The sequence below is a fragment of the Gastrolobium bilobum genome, unplaced genomic scaffold (assembly GCF_033153095.1).
Source record: "Gastrolobium bilobum isolate Gb01-03AN ecotype WA unplaced genomic scaffold, APGP_CSIRO_Gbil_v1 utg11839, whole genome shotgun sequence".
NCBI classification, from domain to species: domain Eukaryota; kingdom Viridiplantae; phylum Streptophyta; class Magnoliopsida; order Fabales; family Fabaceae; genus Gastrolobium; species Gastrolobium bilobum.
In genome coordinates this window covers 106,667-129,717 of record NW_026897141.1, presented here as the reverse complement: position 1 = coordinate 129,717, position 23,051 = coordinate 106,667, and the positions used below count along the sequence as shown (strand labels likewise).

Genomic DNA, 23,051 nt, shown 5'->3' with positions numbered 1-23,051 from the left:
TTTCGCTACACCGTGCACACATATTTCGCTACACAGTGTAGCGAAATATGCCACATGACATTTTGGCAAAATTTACTATTGACGTGACATTTTGATATTTTTTTTTGGCCAACAGTAACACTTTGGCCACTGTTCCAATAGTTGGAGTCACCGAAAGGAAAAGCACCAAAACGCGCGTGATAGGTCGTCAGAGCTTATATACACATTTCCCATTAAAGAGTCACTTTAGAACATAATTAGTCATTGGAAAAGTCATAAATGGCTCTTTAATTTTAAATTGGGAGTCAGAAGACAGATATGGGATTTTGATCTGAACCGAATGAAATTATTTCAGTTTCTCCGTTATCTAATACACCATGATGTAGGAATGAGTTAAGAGAACAAAAGTGTACAAGTATGTTAGGAGTTTCTACATTGTTATTATTTTCATAAAGGTCTATGTTTCACACTTGACCAATTTTAACAGGGTCAACTTTTTAAATTTAAATTAACAATTTGATCAGAACCAATTTAATATTTTGATAAAGTATATAAATTTAAATATTACGTATGTATAAGTCATAAAATTTTGAAAATATAAAATTAAAATTAAGTTATATTTTCATTTTTTTATGTTGAAAATTTATATTGATATAAAAATATTAGTGTAGTGTATTACGTAAAATGTATTAATTTAAGTTAAAAAGTTTTATAACTCATCATTAAATTTCGAAAAAGAAATATAAGTTTTAAAATATTATAATTTGACTAAGTCAAAATATAAACTCAATATGAATAATTAAGATCATCTCACAAATAAGATATAAGAAGATTCAATCTCGTCAACATGAATATTGTACCATTATGGCATGAAACTTAACTAACAATAAAAAAATATGTTGCAAGAAAAATATTACTAATATTTCTCAATATAAAAAGGAAAACTTCTTAGAGACCCATTCAATTCAATTACACGAGTCACAAACATTTTCAGCTCTTCTGTATCATTAATTTTAAATACGGAATACATTATTATCTATTTTTATTTTTTTAAAGATATTCCAATCAGTTCATCGCTTCGCGACTAATTTGATTCAGAGCAAGTCCCGAAATCAAGACTTTAAACCCCTCTCAAAGGTTTTAAATAAATAATACATTATTATTTATTAAATTCTCAAAAACAACACTTTTGGAGTTAAAATCACTCGAAGTTGGCATGACCTCCAATCCAAATGCCCGTGTGGTTGGACACAACATGTACCATGTCACTGTAGTACTAACGTTGTTTCCATCGTACTTCAGAGTTCATACTAATACAAGGACAATGGATTGTAAAAAGGGATTATTATATGTTGTTCCAATTGCAAAAAAATGTCACGCCAGACAAAAGGGGCAACAAACAATACCCAGCAAGCAACATTATATTTCATTTTACTTGGAGAAAAAAACTTTACATGTTCTCAACAATCCTATATTTGCTAGTTCACTCACTGTCATACCTACAAAAATTCTAGCGCATTGATGAAAAGGCTTCAGCAGCAAGAAAGAATAAGGTCTCATTTTTTACCTGAGACACTACTACAGTTATGTTTCCTGATCTCTCACAGCATGATCTGAGACAGTTCCCTCAGATGACACCTCCCCTTCATCCGGCCGTTCAACCCGTGAGGGATCAGACTGAGTCTTGCTGGAATCTCCACTGTCAGGGTTTTCTGCTTTTTGCTGTTGAGGTGAACACCAAACTTTTGGTGAGATCTGCCTAGGTTTCTTATTTCTGAAGGTACCTTCTGAGTCTTTGAATTTGGCTCTGCCAACCGGCCTTGGCAATGGAAGCTTGCTCTCAAGAAAGCTTGAAGTACCAGAAACTGATGGAAGATGAGGGCCAGGAGCAACACATGATGCAACCAACTGGAGCACTTCAGGCGAAGGAGACAGTCCTGAGCTTGACTTTTTCGACTGGTGCAGTGACGAATGTGATGGGTCTGCCACTTTTAAATTTAGATGATTGAGGTCAGATTCAATCTGCTGAGGTCCTAGAGTTCCTGTCTGAGAAAGTAGAGGAAATGATGGGCCCAAAGGAGTTGAACTTGAAGCACCATTATCAACAAGGTGGCTGCTGTGTAAGTTCCTGCTGGTTCCAGCAAAATCTGGAAGAACCTGGTCGAACTTATGTGATCTTCTCTTTCTCTTCTTGAGACTACATCTGGGGTCCTTTGGTAGGGAGAGAGGTGGTCCAGGAATCACAAATGGAGGAATTGCAGGCTTATCCTCTCCATATAACATGCGAACTGATTGAGCAATGGCTGATACTGTGGGTGGCAGTTCAGGATCAGGAGGTTTGGCAGGGGAACTCACAGTCACAGCTTCTCGTAACCAGTGGGGAAGCTTGTCTTTTGAAGTACTATTTCCAGCTACTTCCACCCCTTTTGAGTGCAAAAAATCAGGTCTAATGGGGTTGGATAACAATCCTGAGCTACTAGATTCACCATTTACTACATTAATGCGATTATCACGCATATCATTGGGTGATCCATCCAGAAGTACAGGCAACTTTCCACGATTGGTGTTTCCTTGGTCATCCTCCTTTTGTTGTATATCAATGCTGCCTGAGCAATTCAAACCTAAAGAACCCAAGCTACTGGTTCCAAAAGAATTGAGCAGAAATGGTCTCTCAGTCAGTGCATGGGATGAAGTCCCTGGTCTATCAGATGTTTCAGCAGAAGCATCTTCAGGAAATTTTGCTCTGCTTTTATCATAACTCCAAGATGGAAGAGCTGCAAAGTGATCATTTTGCAAACTAGCACGATCCAATGTTCTGAAATGGGGTAGACTGGATGCAGAATCACCTATCCCTAATTTCATCTCAGTCAGATGGTTTTGAAATTTTGGTGGCAAAAGAAATTTGCTCCCATGCAAGGCCCTTTCCATCATTCCATCAGAGATTGGAAAATGTGCAGATTTAGCAGCCTTTGTCATCTTGGATGATCTTTGCACAGGAAAAGCTGGCCCCTGAAAGACCTTTACTTGTTCCTCTTCCCACCTCACTGATAAATCTTCAGATGTTTTGTACTTTGAAAACTTTAACTTGGGATCTCTGAGCATAGTATCCCAATTACCCCTGCCATGCCTACGAACACCAATCCAGAGGGAATCAAGTTCGTCTTCAGACCACCCATCTGATTTTGACTTCTTTTTCAATAAATTACTTGATCCAGATCCAGATCCAGTTCTCATCATTATGTTTTCAAGCACCTTCCTATGGTTTTCTGGGAAAGATGAGAATGTGGTTGGCCTTTGTCCCAAACCCAAGGTGGGGGGGAGCGCATCCTTGTCTTGCTGATTATATCTGAATAAATCTTCAGGGGGAATTTTGAAAGTAGGTAATGCTGGCATTGTTGGAAGGTCTTGCATAGATCCATTCAAAGCTTCAAATCTGCCTCCTAATGACAAATTAGGCAAGAGGTCCAGATGTGAATTTGGCATGCTCTTAGATGTTACTGGAAATCTGCCCAGCAATCTTTCATCAAATGGCAGGTTTGGCAGGGCCATCTTCTCCTGAAAAGCAGAGAATCTAGCACCTGAATTTTCAAATGCATCAGATTCATTTCCATGCACAGATGGTGGAAACTGCAAAAAAAAAAAAAAAAGGATGAATCTATTATGACAGATGCATAAAGCCAACCACAATTGACAATAAAATCCACATGGCATTAAGAGAGCATACTGGAACAAATGGGAGACTGTTATCGGGGATGCTATATTTGAAACTTTGCTGTAAATTTTCTGTTGATGCATCTGACAGTCTGGTATTTGTTGCCGTTTCCTTACTTCTGACCTCAGCATCCATGGATGTTCCAGAGCAAGGGGCAAGACTGAATGGAAACTCTTGTCTGGTTCCATGTCTATTTTGTCTCCAATTCAACTTTGAAATGTTACTTTCTGATGATTCTATTTGGTTAGCATTAGGAGCACAAAGTCCCAAAACAGGCAACAAACCGGTAGTAGGCATAGAGTTTGTCATGTTCAGCCCCCCCTTACTATGGTGATTTTGATGGAAAAAGTCGGGTAGAGAATGGCCTGGATTATTGACAGAAACATCAAAGGGACTGCTCAATATATGTTGTGGAAGCTTGATCCTTGATAAGGAGTCAATGTTGCTATTTTGAGCTTCAGAAAGTTGAGTAAATTTGCTGTCCTCTAAGTTGATAGAAGGCCCCTCTTTAACTGAATGCATTGATCCAGCTCCAAGACCTCCACCCTTAGCATTGGCTGGAGAATGCGTGAGCAACTCGGTACCTGGAGGTCCCATAACAGGATGTGATCCTCTAACTGCATTCCTCCGAGAAAGCCGTTCCTTCTGCCGAGCACGGAGTTTAGCACTGTTGACCAATAGATAGTGTAAATATTCAGCATTGAGGGACCATTTAATCATAAAGCTAAACACCATTGCATATAACAGCACCAGCCAGAGGACATGGTATCTCGGTCCGTGTGTTTGAAAATTACCAACTAGAGTGAATAATTCAAAACTCAATCATCAGTACTAAAGGAGGAGTACCAATATACCATGTATGGCTTAATGTTTGAATGTTCAAACTACCATGATCACTTCATCGACAGCATGCAGGACTTAAGAGCTCAGGTAAATCATTTTCAAAAGTTAAAATTACAGTATCAGAGGTTTCTATTTACATATGCATTATTTTTTCTATAAAAGAAACTACCTAATAGAGAAAAGAGAGGAGGAAATCCTTGACAATGTACCAGAAAACTCAAAGAAAAACACACTCCTTAATACAAAATGCTTTCCAATCCCCCTGCATACTGTCAAAAGAAACCCCCTTGAAAGAAGCCTAAGCAGACCACCAAAAAGAATCCATAAAAACAAACTAACAGTACTGAGGAAATTCATCTCTTATAACCTCATTTAATAACTGTAAAGTAATATAGAAATTTCGAAAAATAAAACATACAATTTTGCCTTCAGGGCCCGTCCTGCTGGTGTATATTCACGCTCAGGCTCTGGTTCTGGCTCTTTTTCCTCCTCACCGCCACTCTGGTTCAACAAGTACACCAAGAGAAAACATTAAAAAAAGAAGAAAAAGAAAATAGAAAGACAGAATTTCAACCAGGAAGACTCAAAATGTAGAGAAACTAAAAATACCAAAGCTAAGGAGGTAAAACAGATGACCAAATCTCAAATTTCAATACTGGCATAATCAAGCAAGCAACCCTCAAATTGTGAACAGGGGCCTATTTATAAACACAAACTAATATAATACTAAGCTGGAAATAAATTGGGACAGCAACACCCCTGTCCAAATAAAGAAAGAAAGTTCTAATTTGCAAGATCAAAATTCCCATATCAAATGGAACACTACCATCCAATAGCTATGCATGTTTTTGTCAGGAGAGTCACATGATTACACTGAGAAACCAATTCCACACTAGCTATAAACTTGAAGGTGCCAGACATGTTTTAGAAAGTCATGAACAATGTTAGCAACTGGCGATTCCAATCTGTAATCACAAAGCTAATTTTTGAATCATATAAATGCTTAATGTAATAATTTTAAACTAGAAATTAACTAAACGACTAACCATAAGTCTCAAAAATTAAATTGTAAGTCATAACAAAGTCACATTAAGTAACTGCATAAGGCCTATGTTTCAAAAACCAAAACAGAAAAGAGATATTTAACTCAGAAGGCATAAAAATAGCAAAACGCTATAGACCCAAAACTAATATCTGATGAGAAAATTTAGTGATTTGGAAAAACCAAAAATAATTCTTCTAAAAGCATTTGATCGTTGAGAAAGCTGGAAGCCTAAAACCCAACTTAACAAATCCTAAATTTGATTAGCTTATTTATCTGATAAAGGCATATTTGAGGATATTTTGAGATTTTATGCATTAACAAACCCTTATCATCATCTCCTGCCAGTGGTATCAGAACCAAATACATAATTAGAAAATCTAAAGCTTATTAACACTTGGGCTTTACTTACAAGCATAAACGAAGCAAATTACCTCACTCATTGTTTCACTTGTGTGTGGAGCATATGCTTCCCTATAAGAAACAGCTTTCCTCTGCCGCTTCCCTCGACCAAGAACTGCTTCCTCCTCACTTTGATATTTCTCCCACCTACAAACCAGATTTAATGCACAAGAAAATTTAAGCCAAGACATAATAGTCACAGCACTTAATAGCTTTATGTTGTCAAAATGCAAGGCAATGCCCTTGGTTTACCTAAAATGTTCTAATTTTTATATTTCTTATAATCATAGCTCCTTTACCATCATGTGCTCAAAGAGTTCATTGCTTGCTGTTTCAGTTCTCACAAATAATTATATGTTAGGACCAAGTTGGCTTGAGCCAAAAGGAATATCATGCGAAGGGCATGTCAAAATGCAACCCACTCCTAGGCCTTCTGCCTTCATTTGACCACTTAAGCTTCTATACAAGAAAGCAACTTTTACTAATAGAGAAAATTAAATACAGAACACGAGGATCAGGAAAATTCCTCAAAGAATGTAAAAGTAGGAAAGTGAAAAAAAGAAAAAATACATCACCTCAAAAAATGTACCTAATTTCTCGGCATATCTGATATACAGAAGTCCTTAAAGAAACCGTGAACAGAAACCAAAATAAACAACACCTACGCCTTATCCCACTATGTGGGATTGGCTTAACAGAAACCCACAGACACGAGTAAAACTATCTTTTATACTTATATCATAAAACTCTGGTTTGCATTTCCGGTCATTTCTGACAAGGAGGGATTGTCCTCATCCACATTTAAGAGTGCTCTTCAGCAACAAAGGGCAGCTCTCACCTTTTAAGTTTTGAGTTATGTCTCAAAGTTCTTAATGGTTCTTAAAATGATATTTTTATTCTTATTAAATAGGTGTATTACTTATCCAGCCAACAATTATTCATACAAAACTTCAAATTGTTAAAAGTAAAATATGACATAAAAAGAGGATGCAACCAGATAGAAGCTCCTTACCTCACACGCAGTAGTCTGTCCCATTCATTTTCTTCATTGCCAATCACCGCATTATCCTCTTTCTTCTCAGAATTTTGTGTACCCATATCATCAGTCCCTTGAGGAGGCGATTCACCCACTACATGTTCTTCGGTTGGTTCATCATTCCACTCAAGGGCCTGGGTAAGTTCGAAAATTTCAATCACGATAAGTAATCTTCATTATAACTAACTCTGCATAAGAGCACTGAGATACAATTTAAGAAAAAAAAATGAAAAGCGAAACTTAGCCATTCAATTAACAAAGAACCAAATTTATGAGAGAAAGAAACTTGTATCATATTAAAAATAAATGGAATGAATATACAGAGTATTAAGCACAAAGGGAACAGAAACATCACCAAGTTCCACGATTAGATTGTACACATGTTAACCACAGATGTAACTTCAAAGGACTACATATAGAACCAAGTACAACCATTGAAGATAGAACAGGCAAACTTAAATCATTTTTTAATCATTCAAACTACAAATATGGTTTTACAAAACAAAGATATGTACGAAAGGGAAAAGAATAAGCTACAAGGGAAAGAGAGATGGGGGGATGGGGAAGGTCCTTGTCTAAACACATACATGCAAAACAGATTCATGTCACAAAATGCACCATATGACTATGTTTATTGGTGAGATTTTAGGTTCAAGCCAAAGATTAAAGAAACAATTATATACTTTATCAAGTAGATGATAGTCAATTACTTCACCTTTACTGAACCCAACATATCATTCTCAGAATCCCCTTCAGCAATATCAGTAGAACCATCTTGAAGGTTTGACCGATCAAGCAATTTTAAAATTGCATTTTCATCCCACAGAATCTTGCTGCTGCTATCTGTACACTTATCCTTGTATACGTCTCCCAGACCACCAGTCCTCTTCCGATGTTTATGTTCTATATCTGGTACTGCCTCATCTCTGTTACAATTATTATTTTCACTTATATCTTTCCCATTCAGGCCAGGAGAATCATTGAAGAGTTCTTCAGTTCCCCATTTTATAATATCTTCCACTTCTTTTTGAGACCCAGACTTATTTACAAAAAGTTGATCAAGCATCAGTTTCTTCTTAGCAAGCTGCAAGATGCGCTCTTCAACACTAGCACGAACAACAAGCCGGTATACCAAAAGTCTATTTGATTGTCCAATTCTGTGTGCTCGATTCATCGCTTGGATATCTGCATGAGGGTTGAAATCAGAATCATAGATGATGACAGTGTCAGCTGTTGCCAAGTTTATCCCAAGTCCACAAGAGCGAGTGGATAACAAGAAAACAAATCGACTTTTGTCTTGGTTGAAGCGTGCAATCGCTGCCTGACGATCACCTACAGAAACAGAGCCATCCACTCTCTCAAACGTTTTAGGCCCAAATTCTATGGTCAAATAGTCCTCCAGGATGTCAAGAAGCTTGGTCATTTGTGAGAAAATAAGAACTCTGTGCCCTTCCCTATGTAAAATCTTTAGCATAGAATGCAAAAGAGTCAACTTAGCAGAAGCCTTTATTCTCATTTCATGAAGGAACTCAACAGATCCAGAATCAGGCTCAGTTCCAGGTATGAGATATGGATGATTGCAGACCTTTCTCAGTTGCATCACGATGTTCAGCATAGATTGTTGGGCAACCCCTTTCCCAATATTCCGCAATATTTGATAATTCTTTGTAAGCATTGCACGGTAATATTCAGCTTGGATGGATGACAACTCAACAGGAACCATCCTTTCTGTCTTGGGGGGAATATTCTGCATGGCATCCTTTTTAAGTCTACGAAGCATATGAGGAGAAACAAGTTTTTTCAATTCATCAACTTTCTCCGCAGTAGTAAGATCATTAAATCTCTCCTCAAATAAAGATAGAGAAGGAAATGAAGCAGGCTGTAAGAAATTAAGCAAGTTGTACATCTCACCAAGGTTGTTCTGGAGTGGGGTACCTGTCAACAGTACACGATGTTGAAAAGAGAATGAATTCAGCAAACTGAAAAGCTTACTTCCTGAATTCTTCAGTCGATGGCCCTCATCAACAACAAGAACTTCCCAAGGAACTCCACGCAAATGAGAAGAATCAGCAAGAACCATTTCATATGTAGTTAAAAGCACATTAAATTTATAGGCTTCTGTTCTCTTATTCAATCCACTTGGATCATTTGCATGCCATTCATACTGGCGAATAATGGCTCTTGCTTTAGCACAGCCATGATATTCTACAACATTCACATCTGGAGCCCATAATGCAAATTCAGCAAGCCAATTAGGCATTGTGGAGAGTGGTACCAAGACCAAGCAAGGAAGTGAAACTTTGAATTCAAAATACAATGATGAAATAAAAGCACAAGCAGATACTGTTTTCCCAAGCCCCATCTCATCAGCAAGTATCACATTTTTGGACTTATACCAGCATTTCCGCAACCAGTTCAGAGCCTCAAGCTGATGGGGAAACAAAGAACCACCTTTTAGCTCCTTAGGTTGCTCCGTCAGATTAAATATATCATTTTGATTGTCATTGCTTTTTCTACTTGAATTTTCCTTCGATGCATCCCTTTCCAGTGTCAGGGTTTCAAGTTTATTAAAAAGTGTAATCAGATGAGAAGAATTTTGAAGCACTTGTTCATCTAAACTTTCCCAAGTGCATTCATCATAAGGTAGTCCAGTCCATTTTACAAATGCTTCAGATCTTCCATGTTTGGAAGTACGAAGAGCAAGCAACCGCTGAGGCTGCTTCCAACGCTCCTCACAAATATCTATTATCGCCATCCCATACTTTGCCTTGTAATTTTCTAGTTTTCTCTTTGCAAGAACTTTTAACTGGGATTCAGAAATCCAACTATTATGAATATGAGACTTTCCTACCCACTTAACAAAAAATTCATAGGAAACTTTCTCTCCATTTGGACATGCAGATTCAACCACATTAGCATCCTGAACTTTATTATCAACACTGCTAGTCATTCCCTTCTCTACTTCCACTTCTTTTTGTTTTGCTTCCAGAGAGACAGGTGTTTCACAATTTTTTGCAAGCTCACTGTTATCCTCACTTCTTAAAGCAACATTGATACTCTCCTCTGTCTCCACCTTGTCATTTGTTTTTTCCAAATGTTCAGCAGATACAGCAGAATCATCCTGATCTTTACCATCCCTGGCACAGGAACCTGAATCATCAGTGGCTTTAATCAATGCATCTATGGGATTTCCTTTCTTACTTTCCTTTGTCATTGATCTTCTGTATACGTGAATTTTTTCCACTCTATTAGTGTTTTTCAATAATCCTTCTTTATCAGAACTTTCAATGACATTTTGAGGATCATAAATAAGATTTTCAGCTGATTCAACATCCAAATCATTATCACAAGCAGAATTATCCTCTAGTAGTCTGGTCTGGTTTTCTGATATTACCAAATCGCCAGTAGGTGAGTCATCCACAACGTTCAAAGATAAGTGTCGTAGTGAGTTGGTGTTCTCACCCTGAATTCGACACCCTAGAACCCGATCAACCTGTGAGGCAGATATACAAGTAAAAATAAGTCATGATAGTCACATACGAGAATACCAGGGAAGGCATCTTTGTTAGCAAAGAAATGCAAAACATCTGACAAGCTCTTCTAGATGGTTACCTGCAGAGGTTCAACAATAGCACTGTTTTCATGCATTAAAGTTTCACCCACATGACTTCCTGCTTTGTCTAGTTCATTTGTTCTGTCTTTCATTACCTGAGGGAACTTCTGCATCCAAGCAAAAGCAAATTGTACGTACAGTTAAACACATGCAATAGCATCTCAACAATAATTGTAAATATATTCTAGATCCAAGCTAGTATATCAATATAAATCAAGGATCAGATAGTAGGATTAATATATTTTACCACATTATGCTGCTCCGAAACCTATCAGATTCCTATATTTAAACCAATGCAGCAAACCTTTCATGCTTAGAGAAACACATCTTCTTTTTAATCCTATCCTACAGTCTGTAACTATTATAGTGAGTGACCTGTACTGTTGTAACATACTCCTGATAATATTCAAAATTGCTCTCCTAATAAAAGTGAACGTATTTACGCAGATCATCTCATTCAATAGTTCTCTCCTGTATCCTAGTCATTGGTCAACTGCTAGCTCGTTGTCAGCCTGAACCACTCTTCCTTATTTTCATATTCAAGCTTTACTTTCTCCTAATTGAAAGCTTATAGCAGCTTAGGAGATGGAAAGAAGGCATAGAATTGAAATGTAGGTTGCGAATTAGTAAATGAAAAGAACTTTGAAGATTGAAGGCAAGTCATGCCATTTAAGGACGTTACAGTTGCAAAATGCAACACATGAAAGACCTTTCCTGTGGCCCATTTGAGTCATCGTAATTTAAGGCTACAATCATTAGCTTTTTAATATGTAGAGATCATAAATGCATTCTTAATGAATTTGAAGAGATGTATTTAGTGCCACCAAAACAGAGTGATAATTTAAAACAATCATGCTTTAACAATAGCACTATATCATTTAACATAATCTACCATGGTCCGGGATTGATGTCAAGAGTTAAACTACAATTTTTAAGAGAATGTAAACATGAAATTTAAAAAGCAGTCAAAATTAAATATTTAAATTTAGTAATAAATATATAAACAATATAGCTCTGTACATAAAAATGTCAATAATATTATGCCAGTATTTAGTCATTGTAAATATCAAAATGATATCTACACTTAAACTAACAAGTAAAATAAACTATCTATAGCATAACAAAAAAAAAATGAAGAACTTTATCCAGAAGTAAATATATTTAAAAAATGTTTTACGTGTTCTTAAAAGTAAAATTCCAACAAGAAATTAGAGAGAGAAACAAGCACCTCATCTTTCTTCTGGGCATCAGAATTCTTGTTGCCAGCATCTTCTTTTGATATAGATGCAGAAATGCTATGGGTTATAGACTTCTGCTTCTTGTGTACTTTATTATTTCCAGACTTGCACTTTATAGAAGTATTGACAATATTGACAATTTTTTTCCCCTTTTCAGTCCTACGCATCTTTTGACTAGTATTATCATTAACAACTTTCTGCTTCCTTTTTCTCACTTCCTCTCCACCAGCAGCAATAGCAAGAACAAGTGTTTTTCTCAAAGGCATTTTATTACAAGATATATCACGCTTCCCCTCCAGCTGTCCATCATTTGCCTCTATATTAGTAATTTTAGGAGATAAAACTTCCTTAACAGGTGAAGTTGACTTCCTGTCCGTAGGGGAGACTGTTGGGGACATGTTCAATTTCTTTTCATCAGCATCCACACATGATGAAGTTCCTTCCAAGGAACACCCAAGAGATGGGTCAATTGGCTTGTTGCTAAAAGCTGCATCTAATGGGGATGATGAAGGTTTCTTTCCAAAGAATTTGACCCCCAAAGTTGCAATAGATTTTCCTTTGCTGGAGGACCTTTTCTTAGAAATAAGTTTACTTCCGAAAATTCCAGATACTTTGTTCAGGTTAAGTGAGTTAACTCCACCTTTTGATTTTGCAGTGACAATCTTTGTTCTCGCTCGTTTTGAAATTGAATCCAGGTGGTTTATGGGCTTTAGTTGATCATTTCCTTCAAAGCAGGTTGGACATTGCCACTTCCCCATAGGGATGCGCTTTAGGAGATAAAAAAATAAATGATCGAAAACAAAATCAGATAAAAATAGATCACGAGAATCATCATAGCTTTTTAATTGATAAAAAACACAGTATAAAACCAGCTCAAATGAACATACCTTAAGAGGAGGACTAAGACACTGTAAATGATAAGTGCGAGGACAGCTATCACAGCACAATAAGTTGCCACCAAGATCACAGACCACGCATTCAAAGTAATACTGGATCAAAAGTTTTATAATATCACAGTTAGAGTAGTCAAGTAGAAATAATAAATAAAACCAAAAAAAAATCCATAAATTGGAATCCCAAAAAGTATTACTTATAAATAATCAAAATATTATTAATCGAAAAAATATAGAAGTATGAAAACAAAGGATAAGATGTGCTGCTAAAAAATAAAATACACGACAAACAAAATAAAATGAAATTATTGAGATGACAATGACATCCAACTCCAATCCAACGCGACAATAAAGGCTTTATCCAGACCTTAATTCTTCTGATGTGAGGGCTGACAATGGTCGGAAGTAGCTCCAGAGATGGCCAATTGTTAGCACAGTCATTAAAGCCAAGGGGGGAAAGCAATAAAAAATGTTAAATCCAAATTAAGACATAACACAGTTGGAATAGGAAAGTACCACTGGTTTCTGCACAGTGGCTGAGAATGGAACTGGCAGCAGGGACTTGCTGGAATTGAGGCACTCCTGGAAAGGGAAGAAGATTAACTATTAGAGACACAGGAATGGTGTGAATCGCAGCCAATAGAGAGCACCAGCAGTATGGTTCTTGGTGGGTATAGGTGTTTTCTGCCTCCGCTAAAGATGAGGCAGTTGCAGAGCATATATTGTGGTGTTAATGTTGACATTGAAGGTTCTTCATTCAATGGAAAGGTAATTTGACATCTGGGTATTGGTATCACAATGACAAGAAGGATGGAAATGAGTTTGACATGTTTCTGTTACGCACCAAGGTCGTCCTGTGGTATCCAATTAGCATTTACTAGCTTCCATTAATGAAATAATTAAATTGATAACAATTAGTCCTTATTGGTATCAATTTTACTGGCTTTACCTTTTTAGTATTTCAAATCCTTGTATAAAAGGCCAAATGGCTGAATGGAATAAACAAAAAGAAATTACTTCCTTCCAATTATTCTCTCAACTTCTTCTCTCCCCCAATCAATCTGTCATTCTCATCTATCTCTCCTTTCTCCTCTGTCATTTCTCTGCAACTCTGCCCGCATCTAGAATTACCCTTAACAATTGGTGACTTTATGGACTCTTGCCTCCACCATGCCAGCAATCCATTCTCAAGATTATGAGGCTTAATTGCAAGCAATGCAATAGGCACTTCCGTCGAACAACTACACCAGGGTTTTTTGAACTTTCAAGCCCACCAACTTACAACAAAAAGTCTCATGGACAAGATAAGCATGATCAGCACCTCTTTGCCAACCTCTGATAGGAACCACCAACACTACCACCATCACCAACCAATCCAAGCATCGAGCATCCTTGGCAGCATTCCACACAAGCCTACACCTTTGGATTTTGCACCATCGCAAGGACATACTCTCCACCTCACATTACCACGTTTCTCCCAGAGTTACCATTGGGTTTAGCTTTTCAATGAGGAGCACTATTTTCAATATCAAAACCCACAGAGGAAAAACTACAGCTGACTGCAATGCATCTTGATGTGCTTGTGGGCACTTGGTACCAAGGTATGGCAATTGATAACCTCTTGCCATACTGGGATGCATTTGTTCAAGCCATTTATCACAACCTTGGTCCCTCTAAGTATGACAATCCCACCGCACTATTTTCAATATCAAAGCACGCACCCAAAGGATCAACTATTGCTAACTACAATGCATCTCGATGTGCCTTTGACCACTTGGTACCAAGGTATGGCAGTTGATAACCTCAAGCCCAATTGGAACATATTTGTTCAAGCCATTTATCACCACTTCGATCCATCCGAGTATGACAATCCCACCGCCCTCCTTGCCTAACTGCCTTAGGCTGGCTTCATTCTCAATTACCAAGCTGCCTTCGAGAACCTCACCAGCCAAATCAGTGAACTCTCTTAGAAGCATTTGCATAGTTGGTTTATTTCCGACATGAACCTTTGAGCACGTATGGCAATTCAAGCCCATCAACTCGTGGACTTGCATGACACATTCGCATTAGCACAGATGTATGGGACCCAACTCAGAAAGCCACACCTTAGCAACTGGCCATTTCAACTTTTGACCTCAGCAACACCAAGCCTAACATCCTTGCCACCTCCTGGTCTTGTTGATGACTTCCTATGAAACACCTAATGTAACACCCTCAATTATATATATATATATATATATATATATATATATATATATATATTAGGGTGTTCACCTAATAGATGAAGAGATGCACGCACGACGCGAAAAGGACTGTGACTTAAATGTATCGAAAAGTTCATCCGTGAGAAAAACCTATCCCTTTTTATATTTGGAAGGTCTTCTCTGCATGGAGGACAACTCACTATCGCTTGAACGAATCCACCTAACCCATTCACAAGTTACGTCCCAACTTAAGGACAAGTTGCGTCTCCATGGGAGAAGGAATGTTAAGCACCGAGGTCATCACATGATACCAAATTAGCATTTATTACCTTCCATTAAAAATGATTAGATTGATATCAATTAGTCCTGCTTTGTATCAATTAGGATTAGCATTTATTGACTTTACCATTTTAGTTTTTCAAATTCTTATTATAAAAGGCCAAATGGCTTCATGGAATAAACAAGAAGAAATTAATTTGTTCCAATAATTCTCTAAATCTCTTCTCTTTCTCCCAATCAATCTGTCGTTATCGTCTCTCTGCTTTCTCCTCCGTCATTTCTGTACAATTTTTCCCCCTCTAGAATTACCCTTAACAGTTTCTCTACAAAATTTGCCAACATCAGCAACTTTGTAGAGTGGAATCAGCGGTGAGAGAATTGGATTGACTCTTGAGCTTTCTTTAAGCTAGGATAGCTTGAACCGAAGAGAGGGTATCGCTGCACACCCACTAAGGAGATGCTTTCATGGCAATGCAAGACAAGTTGCATGATTCTCAAAAATTTTGAAGCAGTCGGAAGTGCAGTTCTGAATTAAGCACCCTAGGTCTTAAAAGCATCCTTGATGCATTCAGAGTCATTACCGGAGGGGGCAGCGACTTCAATGTGCTTCTTGCAGTACTCAATGACCTAAATGAGGGTGTTTTGTTATCATTCAGACCAAGGGAATCACACTATCTGCTTTTGGATTGCTCCTGCCTCCTCCTCCTCGAGAGCATCATTGTCAACAAGTAGAAGAACAATCGAAAGGATGAACTAGGGTAGATTTGAGTAGAGGACTAGTTGGGACAGTGATTTCGGAGTTTGGGCTAGTCTATGGAGGTAGCGGTCAAAGAAGATGCCTCACATTACTTATTCACTGGTGAGGAATTTCTGGCCAGATTTCAATAACTGGCTGCAGTCTTCCGGTAGTTGACTAATTTTGGGCTGGCAAACACAATAGTTGGGTCATTCTATGCAAACAAGCCCTCCTGTTGTGCGGGTCAAGGATCAATATGTGCAGGAGAAGAGAGAAAGTAGCCCAACACCCATGAGAAGAGAGAAAAACAGGCTCACTTAACAACTGAGGAAACAGAAACTCCAAAACGGCTGCAGGTAGGAGGAAGAATTAGGGTTCTGGTGGCCGGAATCAGCACACAGCCAAAAGGACAGAAAGATTCGTGAGACAGACACCAGAGAAGAGAAGTTGTTTTTAGGAACTCAGCAGTGGATTGGTGCAGGAACAAGTCACCGAGGACGGTACGCTTTCATACCATATGAAAATTTACATTGTACGCTAATGTGTATCTAGGCTGCACACTGATCCCTTATTTATAGTATAATTACAAGCATTAAATGAGATAATTATTAGCTAACTTGCAACCTAATCACTAACTTATTTACAGTGATCATCATAATTTTAGTAGATTATGTATTTACACAAGTGTTAAATCTAATACATCCTATTTCCAATTACGAACAAAGACAGACTTCTCATTGCTTACCCCTTTTGGACATCCAGAGGCCCCTCAAAGGAAAATTTGAGGTAACAGAAGCGAGAACAAATCTAGCAACAATCATTTAGAATAAGAAAGATAAACATAGCCAACGTAGATTTCAAAAGAAATACTATAAAATATTCAAATTCACAAAATGAACACTCTTCATTAGCCAAGGGCTTATAGCCAGTATTAATAGCAGTAAAACATTGCCTCCCAAAAGGAAAGAATAAATAAAAGTCCAACACAATCGTATAATATCTTAAATTATAATAAAACCTAGCTCCCAAAAGACAGCATAAACAAAAAGCTAACATAATCCCATTATATCCTAAGTTAAAATAAATAGGAAACAAAATAAACCACTCCCCATGAAACCCTAACTTGTGATGGTAGGGGCGACGGAAATCCTTATATCCAGCCTTACCTTTGTATTTTTACCATGTTTCCTGATTTCACATTATATCCATCATCCTTTCTCTACATAGATTGGGTTTCCAACACTTACATCAGAAGAGAAGTATTCCGAACATGGAAGTATAAAAGAATTTCACCCATGGAACTTTTCTTATTTCCCCCCCTTTTTTTATTAAAGGGCTAACTTAAGGTAAACTTGCCTTAAGTAAAAATTAGACATAAAAGGTAACTCACCCCATCATTCCCTTTCTTCTTAGACGAAAATTGATCAGTAGCTACTTCATTCTTCCGCATACGTTTAGCTGAAGCATTCCTAGAAGATTCAGATGTTACTGAATTGTCTTCTTTACCATTGGACTGTTCTTTACCAGAGGATTGATCCAGTCCTAAAGGAAGTTTTCTCCGCTTGCGCTTTAAAACCCAGTTCCTGCTAATCATTTTAGGTGCTGATGATTTGTTTTCCTTCATCGTTATCCTACATAAGCAATCAACACTTTGACCATAAGCATGTCATGAGAAAATGAAAATTCAAGGCATCATAGCTTTTAAAACAGCATTAACCCTTTTGCTCATACCTGTTCATTACACAGCAAACAGAAAACAACAATTACAGGGATGAAGTGTAGCACAAAGTAAAAAAAAAAAAAACACCAAAAAAAAACCGAAATTGCGTCATCTAAAGCTGAGAAATATTCGCATTTGGTCACATGAGGCATCTTCCAGGAGAGATTAACATGAATAATAGCATTACCTTCTATTATGAAAACCATGAATCAATAGCCTAGATCAATCCCATTCCAAATGTTAGGCCACCATTCAACAATTAAATTCATAATAAGCGAAAAACCCTTCAAAGAATATTTCCTAGGCCTAAGACCCACCATTTTCCCCAAAAACAAATATAACATATACATATAAACAGGTAGACAACGGTAAACTACTTGAGATACCAAAGGACTAACAATTTAGTTAGTATACATATTCATTCCAGAGTCAAACTAGGATCAGATTATTCATATCAGCATGGACAGACTACAAAGGAACACTGTCATTGAAAAACTATTGAATGTGCTGAATCTAATAAAGCACATACAACAAACAGCTAGCCACTGTAGGTTCTAGCAGACCACAAAAAAGAAATGTCTAAACACCAACAATTAAATCCAAACCGGTCAAGCATTATGCACATTCAACTAACACCAAGACCCATAATCCCCTTCAAGGGACTACTCAACTCAGAAACCAGTTCAAAATCCAAGTGACAAGCTTGCTCATCAAAATTGCAAACTTTACAGCAAGAATCACAATCACAGACCAAGTGGCTTAAGAATCAAGAGGACTTAAACAAGACACAGCTGGAAAAATTGAACAAAAAGAAAAAGATGCCCACAAAACCCCAATAAACAAAAAAAATTCCCAGCAAAAGAACAACAAAAGAAACAGCAAACAAGAGAAGAAAAATTAACATGCATACATACCAATAATCTCGGTGATGGATCAGATAGCGATATGCAGAGGGATTGCATGAGATTGGAAGATGAAAAAGGGTAAAGTGGGTTTGCAGAAAGGAAGGGTATTAGGGCATGGGATGCGCAAGAAGATGAGAGAAACGAGGAGAGAGAGAGAGAGAGAGAGAGAGAGAGAAGGGGCAGACAAATGAATAAATAGAGAGAGAAAAAGAGATAGCTGTTGTTGTTGTTGGTGTTGTTTGTTGATGTTGTCATGTAGAGAGAGAAAGTGTGGTAGAGAGAGAAAGACACACAAATACGGATTCGCCGGGTTCATAGGACGGGGTTACGCTCTGACATGGCAGAAGAGAGAGAAAGAGAAAGAGATGAGAGAGAGAGAGTGTATCACTCTTCCACTCTAACAATGCCACGTGGCATCACGCTCTTGTGTTGCATTCTCAAAATTCTCACTCACTCACATTGCTCTTTTTTGCATTTGCTTGATCTAAAACAATGATTATTTCTTCTCTCTAATAAGTTCTTTGATTTAACACTCTCTCATGATCACCGCCCTCATTCATCAATTGCTTGCTGCATGTTTTCATGGGGGTGGGTGCCCTTTAACTTTTTGCTTTTTCTTCTTTTTCTAAGATATTGTTGTAGGACTATATGCCCCTTTAATTTTTCCCTCTTGTTTTCTGTCCTCATGTTAGTTTTAAAAAGTTGCTATTCTAATTAATATTATCAAATTAGGGCTTTTCCCTTTTTCGTTTTTTTTTGCCTAATGTGTTCCGGACAAATAGAGTAACGAATTTTGTTGAAATCATAATCAGATACGATTCATTTCTTATGTGATATACTAAATAAGATTTTTTTGTCAAAATAACAATAATGGTAAGTCAATTATATTATTTATACCATATCCTCTTTTTGGAAAAAAAAAAATATTCAACTATTCTTTTTCTTTTTTTGAATACAATATTCAACTATTCTTTTTTTAAATTTTGTCATCAATTAATTTCTAATTTTGTTGGGCGTATGTAAAGAGTGGCTCTCTTGATTTTATTTTATTTTTCATTCCCTAAATTTCAACTTGATACTTCTTAATTAAGGAAAATCTCCAAGCATATTTTTTAATCACTTTAGATAAACATTCTTTTAATTTAGCGTTAAAGTTAAAAAATAATCTTTGATTGATTGATTGCTTAATTTTTTTCGGTAATTAAGTTGATTTAATTCGATTCAAGTACTATTCGGTGGATATTGGAGGCTGCTCTCCAAATATCATTTTCTCCATTCAAACACTTGAATTTGAAAGTTCTAATTCAGAGTACAAACTTCTTGCCTTACATTGATTGTTTAGATTAAATGGAGAGTCAACGTGTAAATTTTACATGACAAGATCATATAAATTTTGTGTGTATCTTTTCTCTTACAAGCATTAAATAGATGAGATCCTATCATATAAATTTTACACATGAAAAGATTGGTTTTTTCACCCTTTTGCTTCTTATTAATTAATTAATAATCATTTTGTCCCTGATTCGAAACTATCTACCAATTTGTCCATCTTTAATCGACTACCTTGCATTTTTAATAGACTAAATGGCCAAAACAAGCAAAAATGGTTGTTGGGAGATTTAATCGACTAAATCTCCCTATTTAGTCGACTAAATCTCCCAACAGACAACAAAGAAAAAAAAGTCAGTATGATTTTTTAATCGATTAACTAGGGAGATTTAGTCGATTAAATCTCCCAACAACTATTTAGTCGATTAAAAATGCAAAGTAGTCGATTAAAGAGGGGCAGATTGATAGATAGTTTCGAATCAGGGACAAAATGATTATTAATTAATTAATGAGGGGTAAAATGGTCAAATAGCCTGAAAAGATTTATTCCCATTTAAATCTCATTTAAATTTTCAAGTGTCTTTATAAACTTACTATTGGTTTTTAGCCATTTAGGTATTTTTGTCATTTTAAATTCTTCATTATTTTTCTTTTATGCCCTAAGTCAATGTGCTGTTTTTACTTTCACCATAAATCACTTAGTTATAAATTTACTTTTACCTAAAATTAAGATTCTAAAATCAAATTTACAAAAATATAATACAAACAAACATTAAACATTATATTTGGCAAGAGAAATTAAAAGATAAACTAAGGCACTATGTATAAGAGTGTAAAGCATTGTCACTAGCTCAGTGCACCCATTTTGAGCCATAAAACCAACACACATATTGGCCTCACAAAGGATATGGGTGATCTTGACCTTTGCTTCCTCATTCAAGAAGTCCTAAAGTCATCAACACTGCCCTATGATGGTGAAAGCCTCTCATCTCAACGTGTGTGCCAACCAAAATACTTAATTAAGGAATCAAACTCACACAAGAAACATGAACATAATTGGAGACCAATGAGAATAAGCAAATAGAGATTGGTACTTAATCGAGTTTTTTATTTCATTTTTATTATAATTAAGGATATGGGTGATCTTGACCTCCCTATCATTACTCACTTTGTAATAGTGAAAGCTCAGTTTCCACGAGTGCCCCAACCGAAGTGATTCTAAGGAATCAAACTGTAACACCCCCAAATTTCTAACAATTTTAACAACAATAAAATATTCCTATAATAGAGAAAATTTTCAAAAAAAAAATAACATTTAACTATTTATTAAGATCTTATATCTATTGCGGAAGCTAATCTAAAACTAATTTGGAAAAATGTTACCGCCGCACCTGTACAGGGACAAGTGCAAGGCTCTTTATTACATTCATAAATATAACAATAAAATCAAAAATATGTCTTATACATAATATTTAGGATTAGCAAAAAATCTCTGAGTAGTTATTCTCACTGCCCACTTCTAGCCCGATCCTTTGTAACTTGATTCAAAGGAACTCTGCTCCCCCGCAGCCACGCAGGATCATTGCAGTCAAACAAACACAAAAGTCAGCAAAACTGGCAATCCAAATCCGATATACAAAAATAAATAAATAAATAAAACTCATAATAATCCAATAAACTAATATAAATCAAAAATTCAAATCAAACATCAACTTGTTATTAATTATATTAATCTTTATTTAATCCATTTAATCCATTTAGAAAGGGCAATTATCAACTAACATATTCAGCACAACATTAATCATAATATTACATAAATGGTAATATTCACAATTCAATGACATTCATCATAATCAGATCAAATAACATTTTATTATTAATCATGTTTAAGTTCATTGTACTTAGTGGGAAGAGAACCATGGTAGACCCGGGAAACCCTGCCAGTCTACCCTGTGACCCGGGAAACCCTGCCAGTCACAAACAAATCACATTGGCCATAATCAATTCACATCTTCCTAGTGTGCACACCTCTTCCCAAAGTTGCTACTAGTATCCCGGGAAACCCTGCTAGACACCACTTTGGGAAGAACGGATATAATCTTTTTCACATCAGTTTCACATCGGATTGTGTTCATCACTTTGGGAGGTACCATCCTATAGCTATCCTCCCACTATTAATTTATTTCAATCACACACAATCAATCCAATCATGTAACAATTCTCCTAATTGAAAAATTTCCTCAAGTATAATATACATATCGATTTAATCAAAAGTATAATTTCCAAATTCAAATTTTCAAGAATATCATAATTATAATTTCAAATATTCAAGAGTACAATTCTAAATCAATTATCCAAGAGTACAATTTACAAATAAATTATCATAATTTCCAGATCAAATACTAAATATAAATAATTGTATAATTAACCTAAAAATTAAACCCAACGATGTTCTCAATAATATTCATATAATTAATCTAAATTTAATATAAAACGAACGTAAGAGCACCTAGAGATTAAGATTACATATACCAAACTTCATATCAATATAACCTATGACTCTCTAGGGATTAGGATTACCTGGTCTCCGTTTTCGCTAACTTCTAAAGGGAATAATTTGGGGCAGAGAACCCGGTTGATAATCAGAAAAATATAAAAAAAAATGAATATAATTAAAATAAACTTTTTGGAGTGAGAAGAGAGAGTAGTAGAGGAGAAATGTTAAAGAGTGAATTGGTTTGGTTAGGCTAGACCTCTATTTATAGTTGAAGTTTTGGGCTTGAGTATGGATTTCGTGCAATTATTTCCTTATTCTTCATTGATGTATCTGGCTCAGATATTGGCTTCATACACTATTTTATTATTAATTTCTTATGGCTCAGATTACAGCTAACTTATTTGCAAGGCTGACTCATTATTGAGTCATCATATCTAATCAAATTACCAATCAACATTACCAATCAATCATTACCGATCGAACATTACCAATCAATCATTATTAATCAATCATTATCAATCAAACATTACCAATCAACATTAATACATAAATCATCAATTAATCATAATTTATCATCTAATATCTTTATATATATATATATATATATATATATATATATATAT

The 23,051-nt window shown here is 36.2% G+C and overlaps 1 protein-coding gene across 1 annotated transcript; it reads right to left on the bottom strand.

Annotated features, from left to right (window-relative positions):
• Nucleotides 1-1,261: 1,261 nt before the first annotated feature.
• LOC133304461 (protein CHROMATIN REMODELING 4) lies at nt 1,262-18,750 on the bottom strand. The gene is made up of 11 exons (XM_061504498.1): nt 18,612-18,750; nt 17,368-17,608; nt 12,753-12,854; nt 11,856-12,632; nt 10,627-10,734; nt 7,730-10,507; nt 6,991-7,148; nt 6,011-6,125; nt 4,953-5,035; nt 3,704-4,358; nt 1,262-3,606 (listed from the first exon to the last, which is right to left on the bottom strand). Exons 2-11 carry the CDS (start codon nt 17,599-17,601, stop codon nt 1,564-1,566), a joined length of 7,053 nt encoding a protein of 2,350 aa, XP_061360482.1. The 5' UTR covers nt 17,602-17,608; nt 18,612-18,750; the 3' UTR covers nt 1,262-1,563.
• Nucleotides 18,751-23,051: the final 4,301 nt, after the last annotated feature.